This window comes from Pezoporus occidentalis, unplaced genomic scaffold (genome assembly GCF_034315485.1).
Source record: "Pezoporus occidentalis ecotype Australia unplaced genomic scaffold, CSIRO_AGI_Poc_V1 ctg101, whole genome shotgun sequence".
NCBI classification, from domain to species: domain Eukaryota; kingdom Metazoa; phylum Chordata; class Aves; order Psittaciformes; family Psittacidae; genus Pezoporus; species Pezoporus occidentalis.
This window is the reverse complement of record NW_026912791.1, coordinates 125,211-148,839: the sequence shown is the minus strand read 5'-3', so window position 1 is coordinate 148,839 and position 23,629 is coordinate 125,211. Positions and strand designations below refer to the sequence as shown.

General features: G+C 36.0%; 1 protein-coding gene across 37 annotated transcripts in view; it reads left to right on the top strand.

Annotated features, from left to right (window-relative positions):
* KCNMA1 (potassium calcium-activated channel subfamily M alpha 1) overlaps positions 1-23,629 on the top strand; it is a 485,636-nt gene that overhangs the window by 382,877 nt on the left and 79,130 nt on the right. For 10 of the 37 annotated variants that reach the window (XM_062613154.1, XM_062613145.1, XM_062613081.1 and 7 more), the window contains one exon: positions 3,279-3,452. The exons of the other annotated variants lie outside the window; for them this stretch is intronic. In XM_062613154.1, the coding sequence (XP_062469138.1) occupies positions 3,279-3,452 (174 nt within the window). The remainder of the gene's footprint in view (positions 1-3,278; positions 3,453-23,629) is intronic. 37 annotated transcript variants of the gene reach the window in all.

Sequence of the window (23,629 nt, the reverse complement as noted above, 5' to 3'; positions counted from 1 at the left end):
CAGACAATTAGAAATTTTGACTGGACTTTTTGACATTTTTGAGATCAGAAAGCAAGGTAATGCCAGAAGCTTAGGCATGTAAAGCACATTCCTTCCCTATTAGAATAGAAGGCTATTGCCTTCTAAGAAAAAAAGTTGTTAAAAGTATTTATTTGAAATTAATGGAAATTTTACTTTCCTTTTGCTCCTAGCAATCAGACTAGTTCATATAAGCCTTGTTTTGTCAGCAAATCATCTAATTAGTCTGACTTCTGTATCACTGATAACGTCCCCTGATATTTTTATTAATTCATTTTACAAATGTTGTCGGATTGTCACCATACTAAGTAGAAGGATCTAATCTTCCTTTTTTTTTTTTTTTCCATTTATCATTCCTTTAAAAATAGGGAAGTAATTTTCTTTATGTCCCAACTTACATTTTCAGTAGTTGCAAGTAACAGTTCTATTTAACATCCACAACATGTCTAGGAGTAGAAATGAGTTGATTCTTACGCAGGTACTACAGGTGTCAAATGAGTCTAACACCCATCCTGAGGCTGTTCTTAAGGTCCCCCTGTCTGTCTGATGATTCCCATTTTTTTGTTAGTGTTTATAGAACTTTTGTAGGAAACGGTATGTGTGTGGCTGAACCATTTAAAATCATTTCTGTCTTGTCTTTGATCTTGTCACTAGTCATCCCTACTAATCCATGTTTTGTTTTATTTAAAAGTAAATAAGTATTGTATCTGGTATGAATGTTAAAATGACTGTATAAAAGGAATGAATAGTAACAGCATGTTTTTGGGTTTGGATTTTTTTTTTTTTTTTCAAAAATGTATTGCTCTGATATGCAGTTGCTTATATACTGGTTGAAACCCTTATAGCAAGTCCTTTCTGCTAATTATATTTCCAGGTCCAAGCCTGTTTTGTGCATGTTAATGATGTGAAATATTAAAATGATGCATGATTTCCAGAACAACTGATAATAATAATTATTAAACAGTCCCTGAAAGGGCATTGCTTTTGAGAAGTGCTATGGAGTCCTTCCCCTGTTGAACAGAAAGGGCTTAAATTTCCCACTTCATTGGTTTAAGTCTGATGAAAATGGTACTAAAAGTTTTCTTCCCAACCCTCTTTTCCTTTAAGGATAATTTCTTCTAATTTTTGTAAATGCATCCTATCCTATTATTGACTGTTGACAAGATATGGCTACAAGTAATGAAAAACAGGGACTGTTACTAACCAACGATATAGTTGAGAATTTCTGAGCAGTGTGTTTTGCTACAGCATTTGATTGGAAAAAGTCCTTCAAAACAGCTATAATTAAAACAAAATGGGCCTGCATTTTACCTCACCTACTGTTACCGTGTCTCACAAATGCCTGTTATTTTTTCTTCATTTCCTTAAAGTGAAACTAATGAAATAGTCATAATGGAAAGACTTCCACTTTTTGGTAACATATTTCACTTTTCTTTTTCTACCCAACTTTTCAATTTTAAAGAATGTGTTGGGAAGAGTTAGACAGAGGGAAAACATGGGAAAACAAATGCTGTTTTGAATTTTCTGTGTAGTTTGAATGTGTATGCATCAAAAGCTGCAGTGGAAACCTTCTTTCTAAAAGCCAAGCTCTGAGGAATGATGTACCATGCAATGAACAAGCCTGATGCTGCATGATGACTTTCTGAACAGCTGTAAGATAACTCTACTAGGATGCTAAAAGAACATGGCATTAGTCATGTGAGCAAAGTTTTAGACGAATGGAGTCGCTGCTGAAGAGATCACTCATTCATCTCCCTCAATGCCTGTTTTTCACAATCATAATGTTACCCTTGCTTGACAAATATACTGTATGGCAAGTCATCAAGGCCTTAGAACAACAGGACTTGACCCATTTCAGAGATTTCAATCCTTCTTCCCTGGTGACTGTGGCATTAAGAAACTGGGAAAAAAAAAAAAAAAAAGAAGGAATAAAAAAAAAAAAATATTTAATTTTATGTCATTACCATAATGCAAAAAGACAACCTAAACTGAAGGTACAGGCCAGAGAAACATTACCTTTGTTCTACATTTGCTTTTAAGGTTTTGTTTTTGCCTGTCAGTGTTCTGTTTTGTTTTTAGTACAACTGAGTCAGTTCAATCTAAACCATTACCAAAAGTGTTGGTTCATTGCAACATGTGAAACAATCTAAGTGGCCTTTGCACTTCTTCAGACTAAACAAACCTGTGATTCAGGTAACACACAAAATTGCACAGCGGTAGTTATACATGCATTTATAAAGTAGGATGCTGTACATTTCTAAAAATATGTAACAAGGACATTCAGATGACTGAAGGATAAAAATATTCTATTCTAAACTGGCACTCCCTTTGGATTTAGCCCCTAATGCTGTATTCAGTTATTTGGTTTTTAATATACCTATGCATCCAGAGCAGAAAACATGCCAATGATTGGTTCAACGTGTTTCAGTGGACCAATGCTCTGTGTGCTTTTGGTGATGCCTTATTTGTGAACTGATTTTAATGTCAAGCATATTTATCATTATTAGTTGTGTCTCTTATATGGGCAAATTTTAGTATGCTGTCATCAGTTAATTTGAATTCCTGAAGATACAATGTATTTTTCAGAAAAATTTATGAACATTTTGTAACTCTTTAGTAATGTGTAATTTACTGCAATAAAGGAGTTCCCTGGCACAGTTTAATACAGAAAAATGATTAGCATATGTTTAAGAATAGATATATTTATATATATGTATCTATGTGTGTAATGTATATGTGTGTGTGAGTGTGTGTATGTAAGAATATATGTGTATGTGTGCTTTTGTATGTGTATACATACATATATATATATATATACAGTTTAATTTTTACAGGAAGCGGGATAGGTCAAAAATATCTAATGGATAAGCAACTTCAGAATTTTGCTTTCATTTTTAGCCCAGTAGTATTAATTGTGCCAAGGGAAAAATATATCCTTAGGATTCTGGATTCTCTGCTCTTACTATGTTCTTTTTTGATCCAAACACTTGACTGTAAACAGTTACTCTTCCCCATGTCTGCGGTCACCTTATAACACTGAACAGAAATAAAGAACAATTTATCTTTTGCCCTACTTTCAATGTACAGCCAAAGTGTTATCAATAATCTCATTGCATTTTTTTTTCCTGGGTCAAGACTGTTAACAAAAACTAAGGCCTGTATTAAATCCCTTAAATTACCTTCCAGCTGCCTTGTTATATCTATAACCTTGCCATTAACCTGCTGCTCTTCCTCTCCTCCCATCCAACACATGGTTATAGCCAAGATGTCCATCTACAAGAGAATGAAACTGGCATGTTGTTTTGATTGCGGACGCTCTGAGCGTGACTGCTCTTGCATGTCAGGCAGTGTACATAGTAACATGGACACCCTTGAGAGAGCCTTCCCACTTTCTTCTGTCTCTGTTAATGATTGCTCCACCAGTTTACGTGCCTGTAAGTTCAACACCAACACATGCTGTTCCATGTCTGTGGTGTCTGTGATATCATCCCCGTCTTGTGTCGTGCATCATAGTTCTGTGAGTTTTACTGGGCTGATGCTTGTTAAAAGAGTCAAACCCAAATTTTAATATAACTCCGTATTCATATTTCTGTTTTATTTTTAATACAAAACTGTAATTCGTTACTTTGCTTTGTGTGCTCTTTATGAAGCATGCTGTTGGAATAGCATGCAGGACCATAGTAGTGCAATCTGGTGACATCTTTTTTATTTAATTCGTACAAAATAAATTGTCATTAATTATGTAATAAGTGCTGCTGTGGTGGAACAGGCCTGTATTTAAATCTGTGATGAGTGCTAAGTGAACAGCTATAATGGTGCTGGCACTAGAATGGCATAAAATAGGCAGTGAATAAACATACAGGATACAACTTAGCTGAACTGTAGTATCTGGAGTTCTGTTCTAGACTGCTGCCATTATCTTCAGTTTTGTTTGTAACCCTTCATTCTCAACAAGGCAAGAACTTCCATCTGACACTGAAAACACAGAAATCATTGCATAAATGGTTGTACTTTTTATAGTATCTTTTTTAGAAGGGCTAGTCTGATGCAAACTTCCTGATGCAAACTTTTTGAAATTAACTGTAGAATCTGTCCCATAGGACAGTACCATTCTGGAATATGCCCTAAAAGCTATTCTGAAAGATCAGAGTTGAGAGGAAGAAGAGAACTTGGAAAAATTCTGTGTAACTATTAGTTCTTTGGGCAAATGTTAGGGATTCCAAAGTTTAATTTATCAGTGTAATGTCAACAATTGAGGAACACTGTTAATTAAAATGGTTAATTTTTTGTTATTATTTTATTTGATTGTCATCTTTAGATATTCAGAATAGGCAAAACTATGCCTTGGGACAGGAGCTGTTTTCCTTTCCCTACCCAAATGACAAAAAAGCCCTGTAACATTATTCAGATACATCTATAAAGAGTATTAGGTGATTTTATCAGGAAGCATTTTTACAAGTCAGTGCAGATAAAAAAGCCTTTCACTACTAAGAGTATAATGAAGTTAGTAGATTATGCATCTGGTTGCCTTTTGATACCATATGTGTACTGCAGCATATAGTTCAAGTGGTGAAGGACTTTGCTTTAACTATTTTGAAATTTGAACTATTTTTCCCGACACAAATTTGGAGTATGTAACAATACTATGATTCTTGTTAGCATTTTTCATCTGAAGGCTGTGTCTATTAAGCTGCTTGTAATAGGATTTCTTAGAAATTTTACCAGAAATCGTCTAAGTGTATAAGCCTTCTGAATGTCCTTTCTATCTACTTGGTGGCAGCTCATGTATCACCTCAGGGGAAGTTGTTCCCAGTTTAAGTCTTATTTTGAGTTACAGGAGTTTTTATCCTTTAGAAGCACCTTTATCAGAGTAAAATATAGCAAAACAAATTTTGTTAAGAAAAGTGTATAAGAAACCTTCCTGGATTAAGAATTACTGCAGGCAGTGTTACTTACACAGCCTAACAGCCTCAGTAACACAGTGCCTGGTATAGTTTGCATTAATACAGACTAGTACAGAGAGTATGTTCTTGGATCCCAGCACTGGTGTTAACAGCAACCAGAGCAGGCTAAATGAATATGTCCCCTACAAATGGGTAAAATTTCTGCCATTAGCACTGTTTGGCAAGGAAAGAAAACCGTAATTTGTAGGTTTACCATAGCTTTCAAGTTCACTTAAGACTCTTCAGAGGCAGATAAAGTAAACATTTTTGATTGTGTTGCCTGCTGAGCCAGAAACCACCACAATAATGTAGTAATTTCCACCAAGAACAATGCTTTAGGGAAACACGTTAGATCTATGTTATATTTTGAAGGATAAGTGATATTGACAGCCTTGAGGATTTTTAGCATGTATCTTTCAAGGGCCTTTTCCCTCCTTCATCACTTCATCAAATCAAAACAGATCTCACTCTTCCCCTTGTGAGACTAGTCACCTTTGACTGTTAATAATAAGCACAAAAATCAATACCAATTCACACTCTTTGCAAAGCAGCATAAGCCTTTCTTTTCCAATTAAAAAAAAAATATATACACACATGCAACGTTTCACTGGCAAGGCTTCAATAGAAATCAGTGTGTTTTCTTTGCATTGTACAGGGGTCTTATGATGCCCATCTTGACAGAGCTAGTTAACTCAAAAGAATGGTGGTGAGAGTCAGCTTTTCATTAAATATGAGCAGATGTGAAATGTAGAGTGTTTGACAATTAGAAATGGCAGCAGCAGGGCCCCAGAATCAAAGTGAGGTCAGATTGGTGGATCAGATTACCTCTCTTACATTCTTTAGTTGTTCTGAAAATCATTTTGAATTAGTGTCAGTGGAGCCATGATGGGTTTTGCCCTTTGTCTTTTATTCTAGGACTGTATTGTTTCCCCAGACACTCATTAAAGGTCATTATACTATTACAGGGCTTGGTTTGGTCGTGGTGCCCCAGTTGGGCTGGCTTGCTTCTACAATTGCTTAATGCATTTCTTTCTTTTCTCCTTTTTTTTTTTCTTTTTTTTTCTTTTTTTAACTTTTGGTTATAAAAGCAGGCTTTTTTTTTCCAAGGTAAATTAAATCACAGACCATTGTAGGAAACTTCTTGAAACAACGAGTAACTTTTGTAAGAATTAATGCTGTTTATAAGAATCTGATGTCAAGTAGAAAATATCAATTTATATATTCAATGTTGTACACAGAATTTAGTGTATAATTGTATAATATGTAGAGAAAGTAACACTTGCAGTATGTTTTCCACCATGGGTAAGTTTCTCTGTATTTTATTGTTGTCTGCACTTCCAGGAAATGAAAATCGTATTTTGAATAAATATAATGACATTAAATAGCTTTTGAGTTTATAGGCAGTTAGTTCTCTGGAGAAAAAAAAAAAAAAAGGATCGTTATAAATGTAAGGAAATAATTTTTTTTTTTGTGTATCTAGAATTTTTAGTATTTAGGTGCTTTTGGTAGATTGCTACATGAACAGCAGTCAAATGATCCAAACATTTTTTGCACCAGAGTCTTGAGTGAATTACAGTGATGAGAGGCACTTAGCCACTGAAAATCCTGGGGTGGTTTATACAATGAAATTATGTTACTAATAAGTGTGATGTTTCTGCTTAGGTCTGTGCCAAGTCTTGGGGAGTGCTATTCAAATGATTAATTGATACAGACAGAATCTTAACCTGAACCATTTAATTTCTGTGTTTCTGTATCACCATATGGCTGTGCTTCTCACGAACATCAAAAGTTCACATTTCAGAAGGAAACCTTTTCTAAACTTGTTGCTGTGCCCACTGCCATGGGAATCTAAACTTCCAAGGACATACTTGATACTAGGTCCAGGGATATATAATTCAGGTTGTGAAAAAACATGCCTTGGCATGCATTGATATTTTGAAGAAGCTTTATGTGACGATCTTGATGATGGTGAAGTAATCAAAGCATGTACCTACCTGTGTGCCAGGCCCAGTTTAGAACCATATATTCCGTCTGGTCTTCTAGTGCCATCACATGGTTTATGCTGAGCAAGCAAGTTAGCTGCTGAGTCTTTCTCAAAGGATATAAATCTTTTCCTGCAGGATTAAATGAACATTTTGGGTAGCTTGAATAAGGATGGCTGTTGAACTAAAGTTCACTGTGCTGAAGCTATATCTGGTGATGTGGTTTAACAAGTTAGGTCAAGGCAATGTAGATTCTGCCTGTATGTGTTTATAACTTAAAACCACAAATTCTATAATGAGAGTTGAAATGACATGACACTTACTGATATAGCCAGAAAGAAGAATGCATAACACAACACACAGATGCTCATCAGTTGTATAATTATGCTTGGGCTTTTCTAGATAAGTTGACTTTTAAGTCCTGATTGACTGAAAAGACAGGCTACATTCTATTTCTTCTAGAATGCAAGAGCCATATCCTCAGTTTCCTACAGAACAAAACTAACCTACTAGTTCTCTAGTTCTGCTGAAGTAGCCGAGACAACAAGAAATACTAGCTTTTATGTATCCTAAGATACAGGAAGGGCCTGTATGTGCCCTGTCAAGGTACAACTTTCAGTGCTAGAATTTTTTTTTGCTCATTAGCAACAGAGGTTTCCCTTTTACAGGATTCTGTGGTGGCTAGAGACTATGAGATTATCAAACTAGCTATAAATATGATCCCATTTACATTATATTTATAATACTGTGAAGAAGGAAAGGTGGGGTACTAAGTCTCTTCCGCTACACAGTTTTTATGAGCTGTGAGAATTCTGTTGTGGCCACAAGTGGGATAAAGGCTCATTTGCTCTGAAATTCTTTCTTTTACATATGCTGCATAAACACCTTTCTCTTTAATATAACTCACTGATCCGTCTGTGGTCATATTGTCTTGTCTTTGTCCTGCGCAAAAAGCCAGGAGCACACCTTTAATGTTTTGAGGAAGAAGAAGTTGAAGGAGTAAATTAAGTGATCAGGTCTTCTTGGAAAGGAAAGACAGATGTTACCTCTTAGGGATAGCATCATAAGGTCATAAACAAGTGATTATAATCAGATTGTTATGTTTTTTGCAGTTTACGTCTATGGAATGACTATAGAAGTATACCTCTGTATACTGGAAAACAATACAGCATTATGCTGTGTAAGCTGGTTTATTTGTTGGTTTGCTGTTTTTTTTTTTAATATGTTTTGTTTGTTTGGGTTTTTTTTGGGGGTGGGGTGGTTTTGATTTTGTTTTGGTTGGTTTTTTTAAATGAGATTAATGAAAACGGGACATTAGAATGAGACATAGTACCAAATAAGTTCCTTTTAATTGAAAGCCACAGAGAATATAAAAAGCCTGTGAAACACTCTGTGGGTGATGATTTATGTAAAGCTAGTCCCAAATAGTGTTCTTTTTTTTCAGGTGACAGGTTTTTAATTCATTTACATCAGTTCCCATTTATTCGGGGTTGTGTTCCTGAGAATTGATATGGCTGTGATGTTTATTCTAAATAACTCTACAAGACTGCATGTGTTCCCTTTCAAACTACTGAAAATAGTGTAAAAATGGACACCTGTGTATATTTTAATGTTCAGTTTTGCAGGAAAAATACTATTTAAGATAACTCAGTTAAGATACAAGTAAATACAGCTGGAAATGCATCTTTATGTAGTTTGTGGTGGTGTGGGTAATGAAGAAAACCAACTTGTCTTCCTTAGCCATCTTCTCAGAATACACTAGTGTTAAGAAAGCTGCTACTACCAAACCTGACCAGTGGGGTTTTGAAGCATATAAAATCAGGCAATGGAACAATTGGAAAGTAAAATCCCAATGTGGGAGGTGCCTGTGCTGTTCTATAGAGATTCCATAGCATGTGGCAAATCAGAAGCCAGATACCATGAGATCTGCTTTTCTGAGAATGAAAATATCCTAATTAACTCTTCCACTTTCAAGCTTAGTTTCTATTTGCAATTCTGTCTTACCTACTTTCTTCACCTCGTCTTCTCCTTGTGGCAATTGTACAAAGATGTATGCAGGTGTTTCCACTAAATAGGATGAATTGATTCAATATATGTGATCACATTCTTAACTAGCGGTCAAGAACTGCTTGGTGGAACAGTGGTTTCACTGAACCAGCCCTTTTATTTGTCTGCCTTTCTTGCACTCTTGATGTGCAGACCTTCAGGTGATCCTCTTGTTGGTGCAGCTGTATGTTTTTTCCACATTGCTAGCATAGAGATAGAAGCAGTGATCAAATTGTGTTGGTATATTCCCCCATAAGAGTCCAAGTATTTATCCCATCATTTTTTCATGCGTATAAGTGCACCAGGATGTTTTTTTTGCTTCTCAGATATTGAACAAATATTAATTAGAGGGGCACTGGGAACGTAATGTGAAACAATAGGTATTTTACAATAGGTAACTTCTAGTATGCAGTTTGACTCTTAACACTCAAAAAATGAATCCCTTTTATTGTTCTATATCTTAATAAAACCCGAGTGCTGCTAAATTATTTAACTTTCTTTTGGGTATAATATACACATATAGATGTATATAGGTGTAGAAAAGCAAGAATAGAAAAAAAAACAAAACAGCCCCCCCAAACCAAGCTGCTCCTTTTCAGATGGTAGAAAGGTAAAAGTGAGATAATCTGACTCATTACTCATGACCAGAAAATATAAATAATGAAGCACACGTCTTTTCAGGTGAGTTTTGTGATATAGAATATTCCACTAGACTGCTGAGAGGGAGCTCTGCTCAATTTGTGACGTCTGTAACAAGATGAACACTCACATCACCATGGGATGGAGGTACTGCTAAGTTTAGCAGCAAATCTTTTAAAGAATTGGAAAGGTGGAAGAGGGAGAGATCAAGAAGTCTGCATTTAATTCCTTTAGGATTTTATGTTGAGTAGAGATTCTTACCAGGGTCACAGGGAAGAGACTGGTGAGTGGCTTGCTTTGATGTGGACAAGCTAGAAAAGATGCTGTCTGCATCCTGTGGAGTGAATTTAGCAGAGGGTCTTATGCAAGGTGACATGGAAATTATGTTTGCATTTTTAGTTCCTGAGTGTGGCTGGTTGTCATGAAACTCGCTATGACAGTTTCTTACCACCAGGCAGCAGATTCTTCCTGTTACCTCCTTGGTGTGGGATAGATGCTAGCCGGTTAGGTCTCCTTCTCTACTGTTTTCAAGCTATTTCAAGCGACAGATGCCAGAGCTGGCTCAGTTTCAGGTTGAGCATTTCTGTCATAGCCCTGCCTTGAGCCCAAATTCTGACCTTTACTGTATGAAATAAAGTATTTATGAACAAGCAGTGGCTTGATCCAGAGCAGGCTTAGAGCAAATGTCAAATGTCAAGTCAGTCTTCTGCCTCCTTATACCACCTGCATTAGGAACCTGGATTAGATCCTAGACTACAGCACTGACTGCCTTAGGCTTTATGGGTCTGGAGAGACATAACTTATTAACAAAGAGTTATTAAATTTTTATCATTTTTATAACACAATGTAAATGCCTTCTATGAATCTACATTGTATTCATTATCATTTAAAATGTTAATTAAGTCAAAGTTGCATTTAACTCAGTTCTAAATGTGCCTTTGGGAGGAAGCTTTTAAAAACAGCTGCACGATTGAGAAGCATATTGATGCTGGGAAGTTGTTAGTACCACTTTTCAGGATAGGTCCCCCAGTTCGATTGCCATTTGAGTCTTAGCTAGTTTGCGATGATGTTACTGGGCAATGTCTCAACCTAATATTGAACCAGTAGCAGCAAAAAGCTATCACCTCATGCTAATCACAGATACACTTTGATGTGTAATTCATGTTTCTTTCAAATTTATTCCGAGTTGAAATGAACAGTTGATTCATGAAGCCTGTACTTCTCTTACTCATACTATATATTTTTTTTTTTCTGTTGGTATAGTTATTGGTTGGATCCTTTCATAACTCAGGGAAAAATGTGTTCACTGACTTGGAATGTCTTTCAAATTCATGGAAAAATAAGTCCTCTGGCCTACATCCTCTACATTTTATGTGAACGGAAGTTATTGTAATGTATAGAAGGAGGTGCTTAGTGAAATATCAACAGACCACAATATAGTATGAACATATAAAGTGGAATACAATATATTATAAAAAACTACAATGAAAGCCCTTCAAACCAAGTTAAAATGTGCTTGGCTTTTAGTGACATGGTTTAGTGGCAGACTTGGCATTTCTGGGGGAACAGTTGGACTTGATGATCTTAAAGGTCTTTTCCAACCCAGTTGATTCTATAATTCTATGTGTGGGAGAGTTATTGATTTTGGTGTCTTTCAATGTTAGAACAGGAGAAAGAAGGAAAAAAATCAATCACATTGTTTCCAACATCTGATTATTCCATTGAGACCTGTAGCATATTTAATATATTCATACCTTTAATCAGGCAAATAGTCACCTTAGCTAGTGTCACCAGTAATGTGCATATTACATGATTCATGTACTTCTGGAACTGGAGCCAGAAGCAACCAGCTTAGCTGACCTAACCTAGGAGAGTCTGTTGTATTAGAACCAGACGTCTTCAGCTTTTGTCAAGTTCATTGTAGGTCCAGCAGAGTGGTCCAGCCCTCAGCTTCGTAGCCAGAAGCAACCTGCAAGGCATATTTCTGGGTCATCATATTTTCTACTGAGTACCTAAAACCTTTACATTACCATTTGTATATGCCAGGATACATAACCTTATGATTTTTTTTTATGTGCTACATGAAAAGAGGAAACTGTTGTCATGTAACTCCATATATGGTACTTGAAGTGGCACAAAACAAGCACCTATTCTGTCTACTTCCTTTGATTGATGTTAAAGTAGACAGGAGGGACTCAGATGAGGGAAAGTTTTAGTTTATTTTTAAGAAGTCATGCACATATTTATTTTAGTATGTAAGTTCTCAAATATGTTGATAATATGCTTTAAAATAGGTTAAAGTTCAGCTTTACTTTTACTGTTTGAGACTATTCTCCTCCTTCTGTTAGCATTCCTTTTTATAATACAATGATATATTTCCTTGTGATATTTTACATATTACTGTATGCTATAATGCTGTGATTCACTTATTATCAATAATTTTAGGAAACCTATCATCTGCTATCTCACACACACATACTTCATTGATACTGATCAGATCTTGTTAGCATAGTACAATTATTCTGAAAAGGAAGGGTGGAAAAAGTGTTATTGCTGTCTAAGATTTGGCCAGCACCATCTGGTTAAAAATTCATCTGGACGTTTTATTTTGAGTAGAAATTCTGTGTAGGCAAACATGAAACAAAAATGGCACAAGGCAAAGATCCCAATCTTGGCTGTGCCACTGATTTACTGCATGACTATAGTTCTTTTTCCACCCAGAGACTCAATTGTATACTCAATTATACTACATTTTGTGCTAAGAAATGCTTGGAGTTCCTTACATTTTGAAGTACCGAATATAATCCTGGGTGTCCTTTTGACATATTGATTCCCTGCAGAGGCAAATTTTCATGTTTTCTGATCTTTGCTGAGTGAGGTTATAGATATGTGGCAAGGAGGAAAGTGAAATGGGGTATATGATCGAAAGGAGGAATGGAGAAATTACCAAAACTGCTTTGCTGCTGTCTAATTCAGGGAAGTTTTGAAAGAGGATACTCTCTAAGAGGGTATGAATAGCTTCTGTTCATCTGCACCAGCAGAGAAGAATCCCTTTTTAGATTTATGGAAAAAAATATTTTTTAGATCATCTGCAGTTTTTAGCTGCTTATGAACTTTAATTGGAATGTAGACCTGATTTCCTGCCGAAGGAAATCCAAAAAATCATTATAGCATCTTTGATCTTTGTCATGAAATTTCCTTTGTTTGTTCTTGCATAAAAGATTTTGCTTGCACTAAGCATGTTGCTTTCTCCATTCCCATGTCCCTGACATTGTCTTCACTCTCTGACTCAGTGGTGTTATGTGTTGTCTGACACAGCATGTCTGACAATATGGAGAGAGATTTTACATTACCATAGCTGTGCTATGGAGGAAGAATGGCAACAAGAAACAGAGGTTCTGTTCTTGAGCAGACTCCTTCCAGAATGGACTACCACATGTGCCATCACGCAATGTAGATGGTTTATTCTACAACTAGCCCCTCTTCTATAGTACTTACGTGATCCTATATGGCACATACTGATTGGACTTTCAGTAAAAACAGAAGTTGTGACATATGGACAGTAGTTTAGAAGTCAAACATTTGCCTAGCTGAAAAGTTTCATCAGCTAATAGAACTAAGATTTTTCAAGCAAAGAATAAAAACAAGTTTTGAGCCTAATGTAGTGATAATGCTTATTTCTGCAACATGAGGTAAAATCCACACTTGCAATCTGATACCATGTTTAATTAACAGGCATTTGTCCAGTGATTTTTATTTGTGCTTTGTCTCTATTAGAATTATTCCTGATCTACCAAAACATGCAAGAACTGTCAAGTTCTCTGTGATCAGTCAAATCACAAGATGGGTGGCAGTGATGTGATACAGTATTTATTTAGAATTGCAGGGTGTGAAAATGATTATAATTCACATGATGAGGCAGCAGAAGGGTGAAAAGAAGTGAGATGCACTGCTGAGCAGAACAGGATGTACTTTTCTGGCCTCCGCTACATAGTGTCTTTTGCAACATATGGGAAACATTTCCCAAATTTTCAGATGACATGCTAATATTTCTCACTAATACTGGAATTGGACTCCTAGCCATCTTGCATCGTGTCTTGCTTTTGGCATGAAATACTGGGTTTTTTACTTGGTTCTGAACAAAGCCAATAAGCTTTCCAATGTCAGAGAAAGCAAGAAAATAGCAAAATACATTTTAGTAACTCTTGGAAGCTAAGATCTGCTTTTGGTATTCCACAGAAAAATATTTATCTTATTGTGTGAGGTTGCACATTTTCAGAGTGCCATTCAAATTAAATTTTGAATGACGTTATTATGTGTAAATTGAGACGTGGAAATGTAATTTTTGATTCATCTTATGTACAAACAATCTGGTGAAAATTAAGTCCATTTTCATTTGGTAAAACACTAAGTATTTCCATAGTTCTTAAAAGCTGAACGTTTTGCACCTCACACAACTTAGAATTGTCTAAGGAAAAATGAATATAGATATATAAAAAGCATTTCACTGTGTATATTTTGATTTTTTCTAGTCAAGAGTCTCACAGCCCTGGGTAACAAGGTACATTTATTGATTTCTTCGTTCAGACATAGCAGAAAAGACAAGAGAGCAGTAGACTTGGGACAGATGTCTGTCTCAGCACAGATAATTGTAATGCAAGAATCTTCAGAGGCTGGAATCAGTAATCCTAGCTGTTTGACAAGATCCTTCCGTATAAGGAGACCAACTTACAGGCATCGTACACTTTTGAGAGTTATATGACTCAGCAAAAGCCTTTTGTTATGTTTGGAAGAAAGAGAACTAAATGAACACACAATTGCAATGACAGAGAAGACTCAAGCCAAGATCTGTGATGGTGTAATTTAGATTTCTCTGATATTACATCAGTCTGAAATTCTGGAAGAGCAGGAGCTGGCCTTCTTTTAACCCATTGGCACCAGAGGCTTTTGAGTATTGATTTATGTACTATGAATTTTGCACCATATCTGTGCACTTCAGTATGCCATTATTGTATAATTCTACTCTTCTTAGAACTCCCTACACCTAACTTTGTCTCTTTTCAAACATGGGAGTATTTTAATTTTTGTTTCAGATCTCCCCTCTGCTCACCACCACGTTATTTTTTATTATAGCATGGTCTATGGAACTTTTTTTCCCCTTCCTTTATTTGCTAGTAATTCCTGAAAAGACTATCTCCTACATGAATGAAAATGCATGCTGGTTTTGAAATCACGTTTTCTAGGGTTATCATGTCTACTGTCTGACCAAGCTTATTTAATGGTCTTTTTTGATTGGCTGATTGAATCTTGCAATGCTGCAGCTCATTCATACACAGTTTTACTGGTATTTCTCATGCTGAATAGATAGCTAAGCTCATTTTACATCTAAAATTGTAGCTTGAGGGAATGTAAGAATTGTATCTCTAGGCTCATATATTCAGCCTCAATACTCAAGCCCCAGATATTCCTCAGGAAATATTCTGAAGTTGTCCCTTGGGTCCCACAGATTTCCTCAGCAGTATCTTTGAGTTCTGGCCATGAGGGATATAAAATACACCAAAATATGCATTTGTTTTTAATCTGCCTTTAGCATATGAGTCTTTTGTCTGCCCTCTTCTTTCTCCTCAAGCAGGACAAAATAAAATCCTCAGAGGTAAAGCTCCAAGCAGTTCACTTTTGGAAGATGACTTTCTTGACAGCTGTCAGTGTCCCCTGAGCACTAGATTTCTGGATGCTTTCAGTAACTGACTCTCAAAACATCTGGCAGCAACACTATTTCTAAATATACTGACATCCTGTGGCGTTTGTGGTTGATATAGTTACTTAAAGGATAGTAACTGACCTGTAGATGTTATGAAATCTTATATATCAATTTTCTCTTTGCTGGAGAGAGTTCCTTCTCTTCCAGGCGATTGTGGACTTTACTGTGAAATTGATGTGATCATTGTAACAGAAATGCTGACAGTTCAGGGTTGTTTTTTTTTTCAGAATTATCTTTTTTAATCAGTCTTCTTCCTCCTTATCATGCTACCTGCTTTGAAAATGAGCATCATCTATATTTAATTTTATACTCACAAACTATATGTAATTTCCTTGGTATAACACTGAGCACACCAAGCATTCTGCAGGACATTGCTAAGCAACCTGAGAGGCTAATTCAGCACTTTGAAGATCCTCTCTCAAAAATGCTCCATTACCTTGTTTCCTCTCCTCTTGTTCCAGTGCCTTGTGTACTAAGAGTGAAGGTGCTGCTGTCAGGCTACTTTTGCTTCCTCTGGTAACATCCATATTCTCGTCAGGGTTTGGTTAATGAAACCAGAAGCACAATACATTTACCTTTGATGATGTTTTCTTAAAAAGCTGTACCTCATCATGAGTTGTGATCCCTTTATGAGATCTGCCTGGTCCTTGTCATGAATTAAGCAAGCTTGACATCTCTGTGTAGCTTTAGTAACAAAGTGAAAAATAAAAGGACAAAAGATACTTAATTATTTACCTTTTTTTAAAGCTGGCTGTCCATTTAGTTTGGTAGATCAAGTAGCAGTTGCTCTCTTTCTCAGTTGTTAGTCTGCATACTCTTATACTGTTGTAGTCTTACATAAAAAGAATGTGAGATGGCATGTGTTTGCATCTTACAATAATTATGAATAGTTCAACCTAATTTTTGCATGCATTTCAGTGTTATTAGTGCAGTATTTTTGAGTATTGGAGAAATAATCAGAGGGAATTTATAACAGTCATTTTTTAATTTTGTATGGAGGTTTTGATCCTTTTAGGTTTTATTTGACAAATATGATCTTTACTAAAGACATCCATCCTTTTAAGTATTCCTTCTGGTAGAGATCAAAACACTGTTGTAAGTAACATTGTTATTAGTTATCACCACTTTATTTTCCACCCTTATTATATTGCCATACCTTGCTTCCCGTAGAAATCAATTTCAGCCGAAGAGCTGTATGCTTTGGCAGCAATATGAGTATTAATACTTTTGCGGGTTCTTTTTCAGATAGAGGTAGACATCACATTTCCATTTCTTTATTATTATTATTATTATTTTTATTGTTTTGGTTTACTTCCTGTTTTGCCATTGTTTACTTAGAAGTTATGTGCTATAATTCCCTAAATTTTCATAGCAATGAATTAGGTTCTATCTCCATTTGTTGCTATCGCTATTTTTGCTATTGTTTTATAGGTTTAATCTTAGTTATTTATGTCTCAGTTGTTTTTATATTAACATATGTATCAGGTGATATTTTTTTGGATACATTTGTTCAGAGAAGAACAGGGCTTTACAAGAATGAAGTACATTGTAGAACTCACTAAAGTCAGGAGCACTTAGAAAAATAAAAATACTGATTTCGTGGTGTTGTGAAGTATATTTAAGTGATAAAACCAATATATGTAACAATTAGGTTTTTAATACAACAGGTTCGATCTATTTGATTAATTTGGATGTCTAGCCTCTAACTTACTGTACTTTGCATAAGAGAATTAGTTTGTCAGCAATTAACATTCCCCACTTTTATGAAAGCCATACTTTAGGTAACAGAATATTGTTAAACTGCAACCAATGTACTAAAAGTCTGTCTTCTAGCAAGAACATATTTACATTTAAGAGCAGCAGAGAAATAGTGTTCTATATATACTTCTGTATAGATTTGAAGACAAACACAGCACTGGGGCTTGAAACTCCGTGTAACCAGCAGGTGGTGGTGCTGGCTTGGAAATAAGTGACTGAAAAGCCTCCTAGAACTTCTTTTTGTATGGATACTGCAAGGAAACAATTTTATTTAAAAAAATATTTATAATATTTCAGATGACTCATTTTAATTGCATAAAAGTGTTTCCAAATAGGTGTATACAGTGTAAACACTTGTATGTAAACCAGTGTGTATGCAAACATGCACAGCATTTCATTTTACATATGAAAATGGGATTATGACCTCACAGTTAACAGTCATGTGAAGACCTCCATTCCAGAGGAATATTACAGCTGAACCTGAAAGAATATTGGGGATCACTGAGCCTGATTCTATTCACATTTAATAAGTGGAAGTTTTTCCACTGATGTGGATGAAGGCTGGATAAGACTGACAATAAGAAAGCCAGAGTTAAATGTCAAGATTTCAGTTCTTGTTCAGAGACACAGACACTTCTACACCCTTTTTTATAAGGGTAAACAGGAGCCAAAAGGGGAAAGAAATTCGATGGTAGTGAAGTTTTAAAGTAAACAAAGAACAAACACACACCATCCCCCCCCAAATCCAATTTATTGGTGGCATATTAACCACCTAGTAAAAAACCCCAAACTGAGTGATGTCTTCTAAATTGCATGTTTCAGAAATATGACGACTCAGTGCAAAGCAGAGGAAGAATTAAAAAATTAAAATCTTAGAAGTTAAGAATAGAGTCCCCTAGATTTATAGGAAGTTTATGAAAATCTTGTGTTTACTCAGCAATGCTGTACTGACACAGAAATGGGTACGGGGATGTAGTAGGTCCTTTTTTGGGAAAGAAAAATACTTTTATCACAAATTTATTTTCAAACTTGTCATAAGCAAGGTAGAGTAAAGGTTATTTCAGTTTAAAGTTTCAGGATATGCAGGTTGGAATTACACTGGAAATGTGTACTTCGAAGATGTTGAGATAAATTGGCACTTTGAACCAGAAAGCAAAGTAATAATTGTAATTAGATTTCTGCAGGATGAAAACTACACTTCCCAATGTTCACAAGAAGGAAACAGCTGCAGCAAGACCTAACTGAAATTTGTGGAGTCCTGTTCCAAAGAAGTTGGCATATATCTATGCCTTTCCCTATTTACTGAAATACTCTTTATCTGAGGAACAGAGTCTGTGCAGTAAATACAAGGCTTCTAATCACCAAGGGCGCCTCTGCTTACTTTTTCCCTTAGTAACTTCTAGGCATTATATATTTTCCCCACTGAATTTAATGGAGATAAGTGAATGTTAACAGCAAAGTGTTCATGGTGAGTGGCCTTTCAAATTATTGTAATTTATGTTTTTAATAATAACTTATTTTTAAGCCACATAGAGAACTTCACTGGTTTTAGTGTGACTGATCAGATTGTGAGTGTATTCAGTCAGGGGAAACTTCCTGTATTTTGTAAGAACAGGACAGATTTCCCCTACTGTTTAGTAGAACAACATAACTACAGTCTACCATCACTAGCACTGCAACTTCTTCATTTGTGTGCCTTTCAGTTGGTGTCAAAATCCTCTCTGAGGCAATAGGACAAAGGACAATACCTTTTGGATTGCTGTGTATTGAGGCAAGGATGGTCTAGGACAATGCACTGAATTTAGAGCAATGGGTATGGAAATACTACAATTTGCTGTGTGTTGCTCTTGCTCTTAAAGAATCCCCCAAAGATGTGCCTTTTGGCTTTACATGTCATGCCTTTGGGAACTGTCAAAGGACAACACATAAGGAAATCAGTGTTCTTAAACTGGCACCTATTTTTTTTAAGGAAAGAAAAAAACATAGAAATAAAAAAGATGTTTCCATTAAAGAGCTACATTTTCATGTCTAATTAAAAACCAATGAACCAAACAAAACCAAAAAAACACTATAACAATTTACTCTTATCATATGTGCATGTAGTATGTTGTAATGGAATGTGTTCCAAATGTACTTACTTTACAAACAGTAATAGCAACCACACGATCTTATACCTGGTAGATCTGAGAAAATTAGTGATTAACATCCACATTTTCAGCTAATTTGGTTGCTTGAGTCTTAGTAAGAGCTGTAAGTGAGGAACTCTGTTAGAAGAGAATTGACTGCAAGTGAGCAAGCCAAGGCTGTATAACAGATCAGTGGTAAAACTAAATCCCAGTCAAGAGATTCCCAGCCCTCTGTAGCCATGGGATCATCAGGTATTCTATTAAAAAGCATGTGCTTTAAGCAATCCTTTTGTATTTTGCTTCTGCTAGATGCAGCAGCTGGAGCTCTAAAATGAGTTCACAGCTGCATGTGACACAGTAGGATACACAGGACCTGAACAGCTCTTTTCTGACATGCAGGGGTAGTGTTTTGCTGTTCCTCCTCCTCAGTGTTCAGACAGCAGAACAGCTTGTCATAATAAAGTAACAGAATTTAAAATTTAACTTAGAGAATATTTACATTCACCGTACCCAATGAGAGACTTTGACTTTCCTTATTCTCTAAAGTGCACTCTCAAAAGACAGTCAATTCCATTCACTTTGATGTTTGTCTGGAGAACAGACCCCCATGAACACAAACCGTGTTCTGTTTTCAATTCTACAATTTAGACACATCTCCCTTTCTTCACTCTTTCCCAAAATAAACTTTGCTTTACCCAAATAGTATTTTGTATGGGTAAAACATGTGGAGAAGTCAATTGGACAGTTAAATGGACAGAGGGGAAAAAAATCCACTGATGGTTTTTCTTAACTTTTCATTTGACAGTTTTCAGATAACAATATAATGACTTGAATAAACAATTACAGACTGAATCATAAACTTGAAAAGGGAGTGGAGAATGGAGACTAAGAATCAAGAAAAATGTATGAGGGAATACTAAAATCTGAATCAGAAAATAGGTTCAAGGTTCATTGGACCTATGACTTAGTCTATAAATTAGAATTTGATTTGGAATTGAATAAAGTAGCTTTTTTATTTACTGTGCTCATTTGTCAGAGGAAAGGGAAGGTGGTTGTTACATACCAATCATGTCACGTTGTATATATACTTCTGCATAAGAACAAGAAACCAGGCTCATAAAATCTGAAGCCTTTCTTCTCTAAATTGCCCAAGTGAATGTAAAGTGCTGTAGACGTGGGAAAGACTTTCTTCCTGTTCCATTTTATCAGCTCTGCACACTGAAGCATGAGATACGAACAGTTCCTCATAAAGTCCACTGAAGTCAATGTGTTTTCTCTGACTTCAGTGGAATTTGAATCAACGGCATCTTGCTAAAGTCAGTATAATAGAAAAGTAATGCCAACTACTATCTCTGTAAAGAATTTGTAATAATTATGCTCTTGAATTAAACTGAAGGAGCAATGGGAAAAAAAAAAAATCCAAGTTCTACTGTAATTTTAGGCTGTTTCTCTACCCCTAAAAATAAATGGACTTTTTTTTCACCAAAGAGTCAAATTAACAATTTACTGGGTTTCCAAATCTTTCTAGTCTGTTTTTCATTCTATATACACGTTACCCTAAAAGCTCAGGAACTTAAAGTTTATCATGGTTTCACAGAATATCAGAGCAGCTCTATTAACTGTCCTTTTACAGCATTCAGGGAAAAGCAAGGGAGAGGAATATATCTATATCCCTTATGCATGAAGAGAATTCAGACTGAAAGACCATGTATTATCAATGAAAAATTAAGAGTAGTATAGAATGCCAATAGAAAGAAAGAAAATAGGGCAATTCATTTGTCATTCAATTTCACATGCCTTTAGCCACAATGTGCAAGCCTGAGACAAAAAGAGAAAAAAAAGAAAAAAAAAGATGTTTCTTGGGTGGCACTGTTTCAAAGACCATGTCTCATGTAAGCACTATTCAGTGTTTGCAAAATATTCTGAGATGGTGTTTTCTTGACATTCTCAGATTTTGCCATTTTCTTATCTGCTTCAGATGGCACACATGGCAACTAAAAGCCAGTGAGCCTCACCTGCTTTTCTAATGGTGCTAGTAGTAGAAATACGCTTCATCTCTGATGCAGAAACAGGTATCTGTTACTCTTTGTATAAAGAAAAAACAATGAAATGCATTTCTCTCAGTTTGTAATGCACATAGAAACAAAACCAGCAATCTTGTTTCATTTGAATTGCCAGACACCAAGCAAACACTGCTCTGCAGTTTCTAAGATTAACATTCTTGTGTCTCATCAAGCACCATTGTATTCTAGTTTCTAGTCAACGATTTCATTACATCTGATACCGCCAAAAAATCAAGTAAATTTGTAAAGTAAATAGTTCATTAGCATAAAGTGATTTTTAAAGGGGAGGAATAATATTATTGTCCTAACAAATAACAAATGTTCCAATTAAACTATATTTCAAGATTATGCTAATTTTCAACCCAAACTGATTGGCCACATTTTCTTTCCTGAAACTACCTTTGATAAGAAATGCATTACAAACTCATCAGTTTAGCTTCCTGTTAACAAAGAGACAGCAGCCGTCTGGATTATTCTAGATCCGCAGTGAAACTGCCACACTATGTATGCTCAAAGTAAAGCTGTGCAAGTTTGACAAGGGGCAGATGAATCCAGGAGTTATTGTGCAGGGGTTTAAGTCTATGCGGCAGCTGACGGTTGAAATAATCATCTATATATTGCTCTGAGCTAGCTGGGGAAAGGTTGAAGCTGTATATTTTCAACATATCTAGCCTAATGGTTAATCTGTTGTCTTGTACAGGGAGTGCTGGGTGGAATCACAGCAATAGCTGACAGTTTGGAGGAATTGCTGTGGGTATTTTCAGTTGCCTGATTCACGAAGTGGTAGGTAGCAAAGCCTAAACAGGCTTGTCGTTGAAAGAGGGAAGTCATGCTCACTGTCACTCCCATCAGAAGAACTCTGGTAGCCAAAAGCTCAATCAGCATATTGATTATTTGCATTTAGTAATACAAAGCTGCAGTTTGTCTTCACTGACCATGTGAAAGCTGAACTTCATTGAAGACATGCCAGACTGCAGAACCGTGATTGCTCCTTTGGAGGTCAGCTGGGAAGATGCTGAGGAGAAAGAGAACAGTTAAGTTGGGGGGAGAAATAAAATATTTTTACACACCAGGATAGCTTAACTGTTAAAAACACTCTCTATACTCCTAGTGCTGGATCTGGCATATCTGTACAGCAACATGGCATTACTCACTGCAGAGATTAAGGGAGTGCAGTATGAATTAGACTGAAACAAAAATTAAGTATCTGCAACTGACAGCTCTGGCTGATGGCTGACTATGAAGGAAAACACTGTGCTAGTGTCTGGCGAAAAATGGTGCTGAAAGCCTAGCAGCTGATAGAGATGGGGGTGGAAGGGAGCAGTGGGTATCAGTGGTGGTTGTTTAGAATGTCTGGTTTTGGTCAGGATATTTTTTTCTCCTTTAAAACACATTTTCATCTTCCCTTCCAGGCAAATCATGCTGAAGCCAGTTTCAGCCATTTTGTTGAAAGCACTGTACTGGTATTCTGCCTTGTTACATTTAAGTTAAAGCTCAGCCCAGTTTTAAGTTATGGCAAGTGTGTGCTCACAAAGAATAAATAGAGATTGCCATAGGCATTAGATTAACTACACTGGTTGTTTTAAAAATGTTCAGGGACTTGGAGATTGTATTTAAAATTATCTTCATTATAATAAATAAAATGTAGAGAAATAGAAATAGGCACGATTCCATGATACAGACTGTAGGCAAGTGTATATTCATTGAGCTTGAAAGGGAGGTCTTGAGGGTGGGGGAATGGAATAAGGATGCACGCAGCTTCAAAATATGTTTGCATAAATTGCATTAATATCTCCCATTTTATAGATATGATTTTTTTATCTGTCTAATGTTGACAGATTTCCTGGGCAAGTTCTGTACAGCATTTACCAAAAGTAGGTAGTGTCCACCCACGGTGCCATTAGGAAATACTACAGAAAACATGAATTCCTTATTCTTACTCTACTCTTATCCACTTCCTCATTGTTTGCCATGCTCAAAGAGCTATTCAAATTTGCTCTCAAAATGGCCAGTAACTGTTTCTCAGATAACAATGATAAAGCCTTATGGATACATGACAAGTGTCCTGAATAGTTCTAATGAACTTTGGCAGAATAAGTAATGCAGGCAGCATGCTTGTCCTGTGACCATTTGCATTAAAAATAAAGGTTTATGTCATATTAGATAAAGAGAAACTGATCTGTGACTAGATGCTGGTGCTAAACTCATCACATACTTGGAAGAGAACCCTTGTGGATTTGGAGATTGTGGTTTAACATTGCACAGTGGTACAAGAAATTAGCCCAGTCCAGAC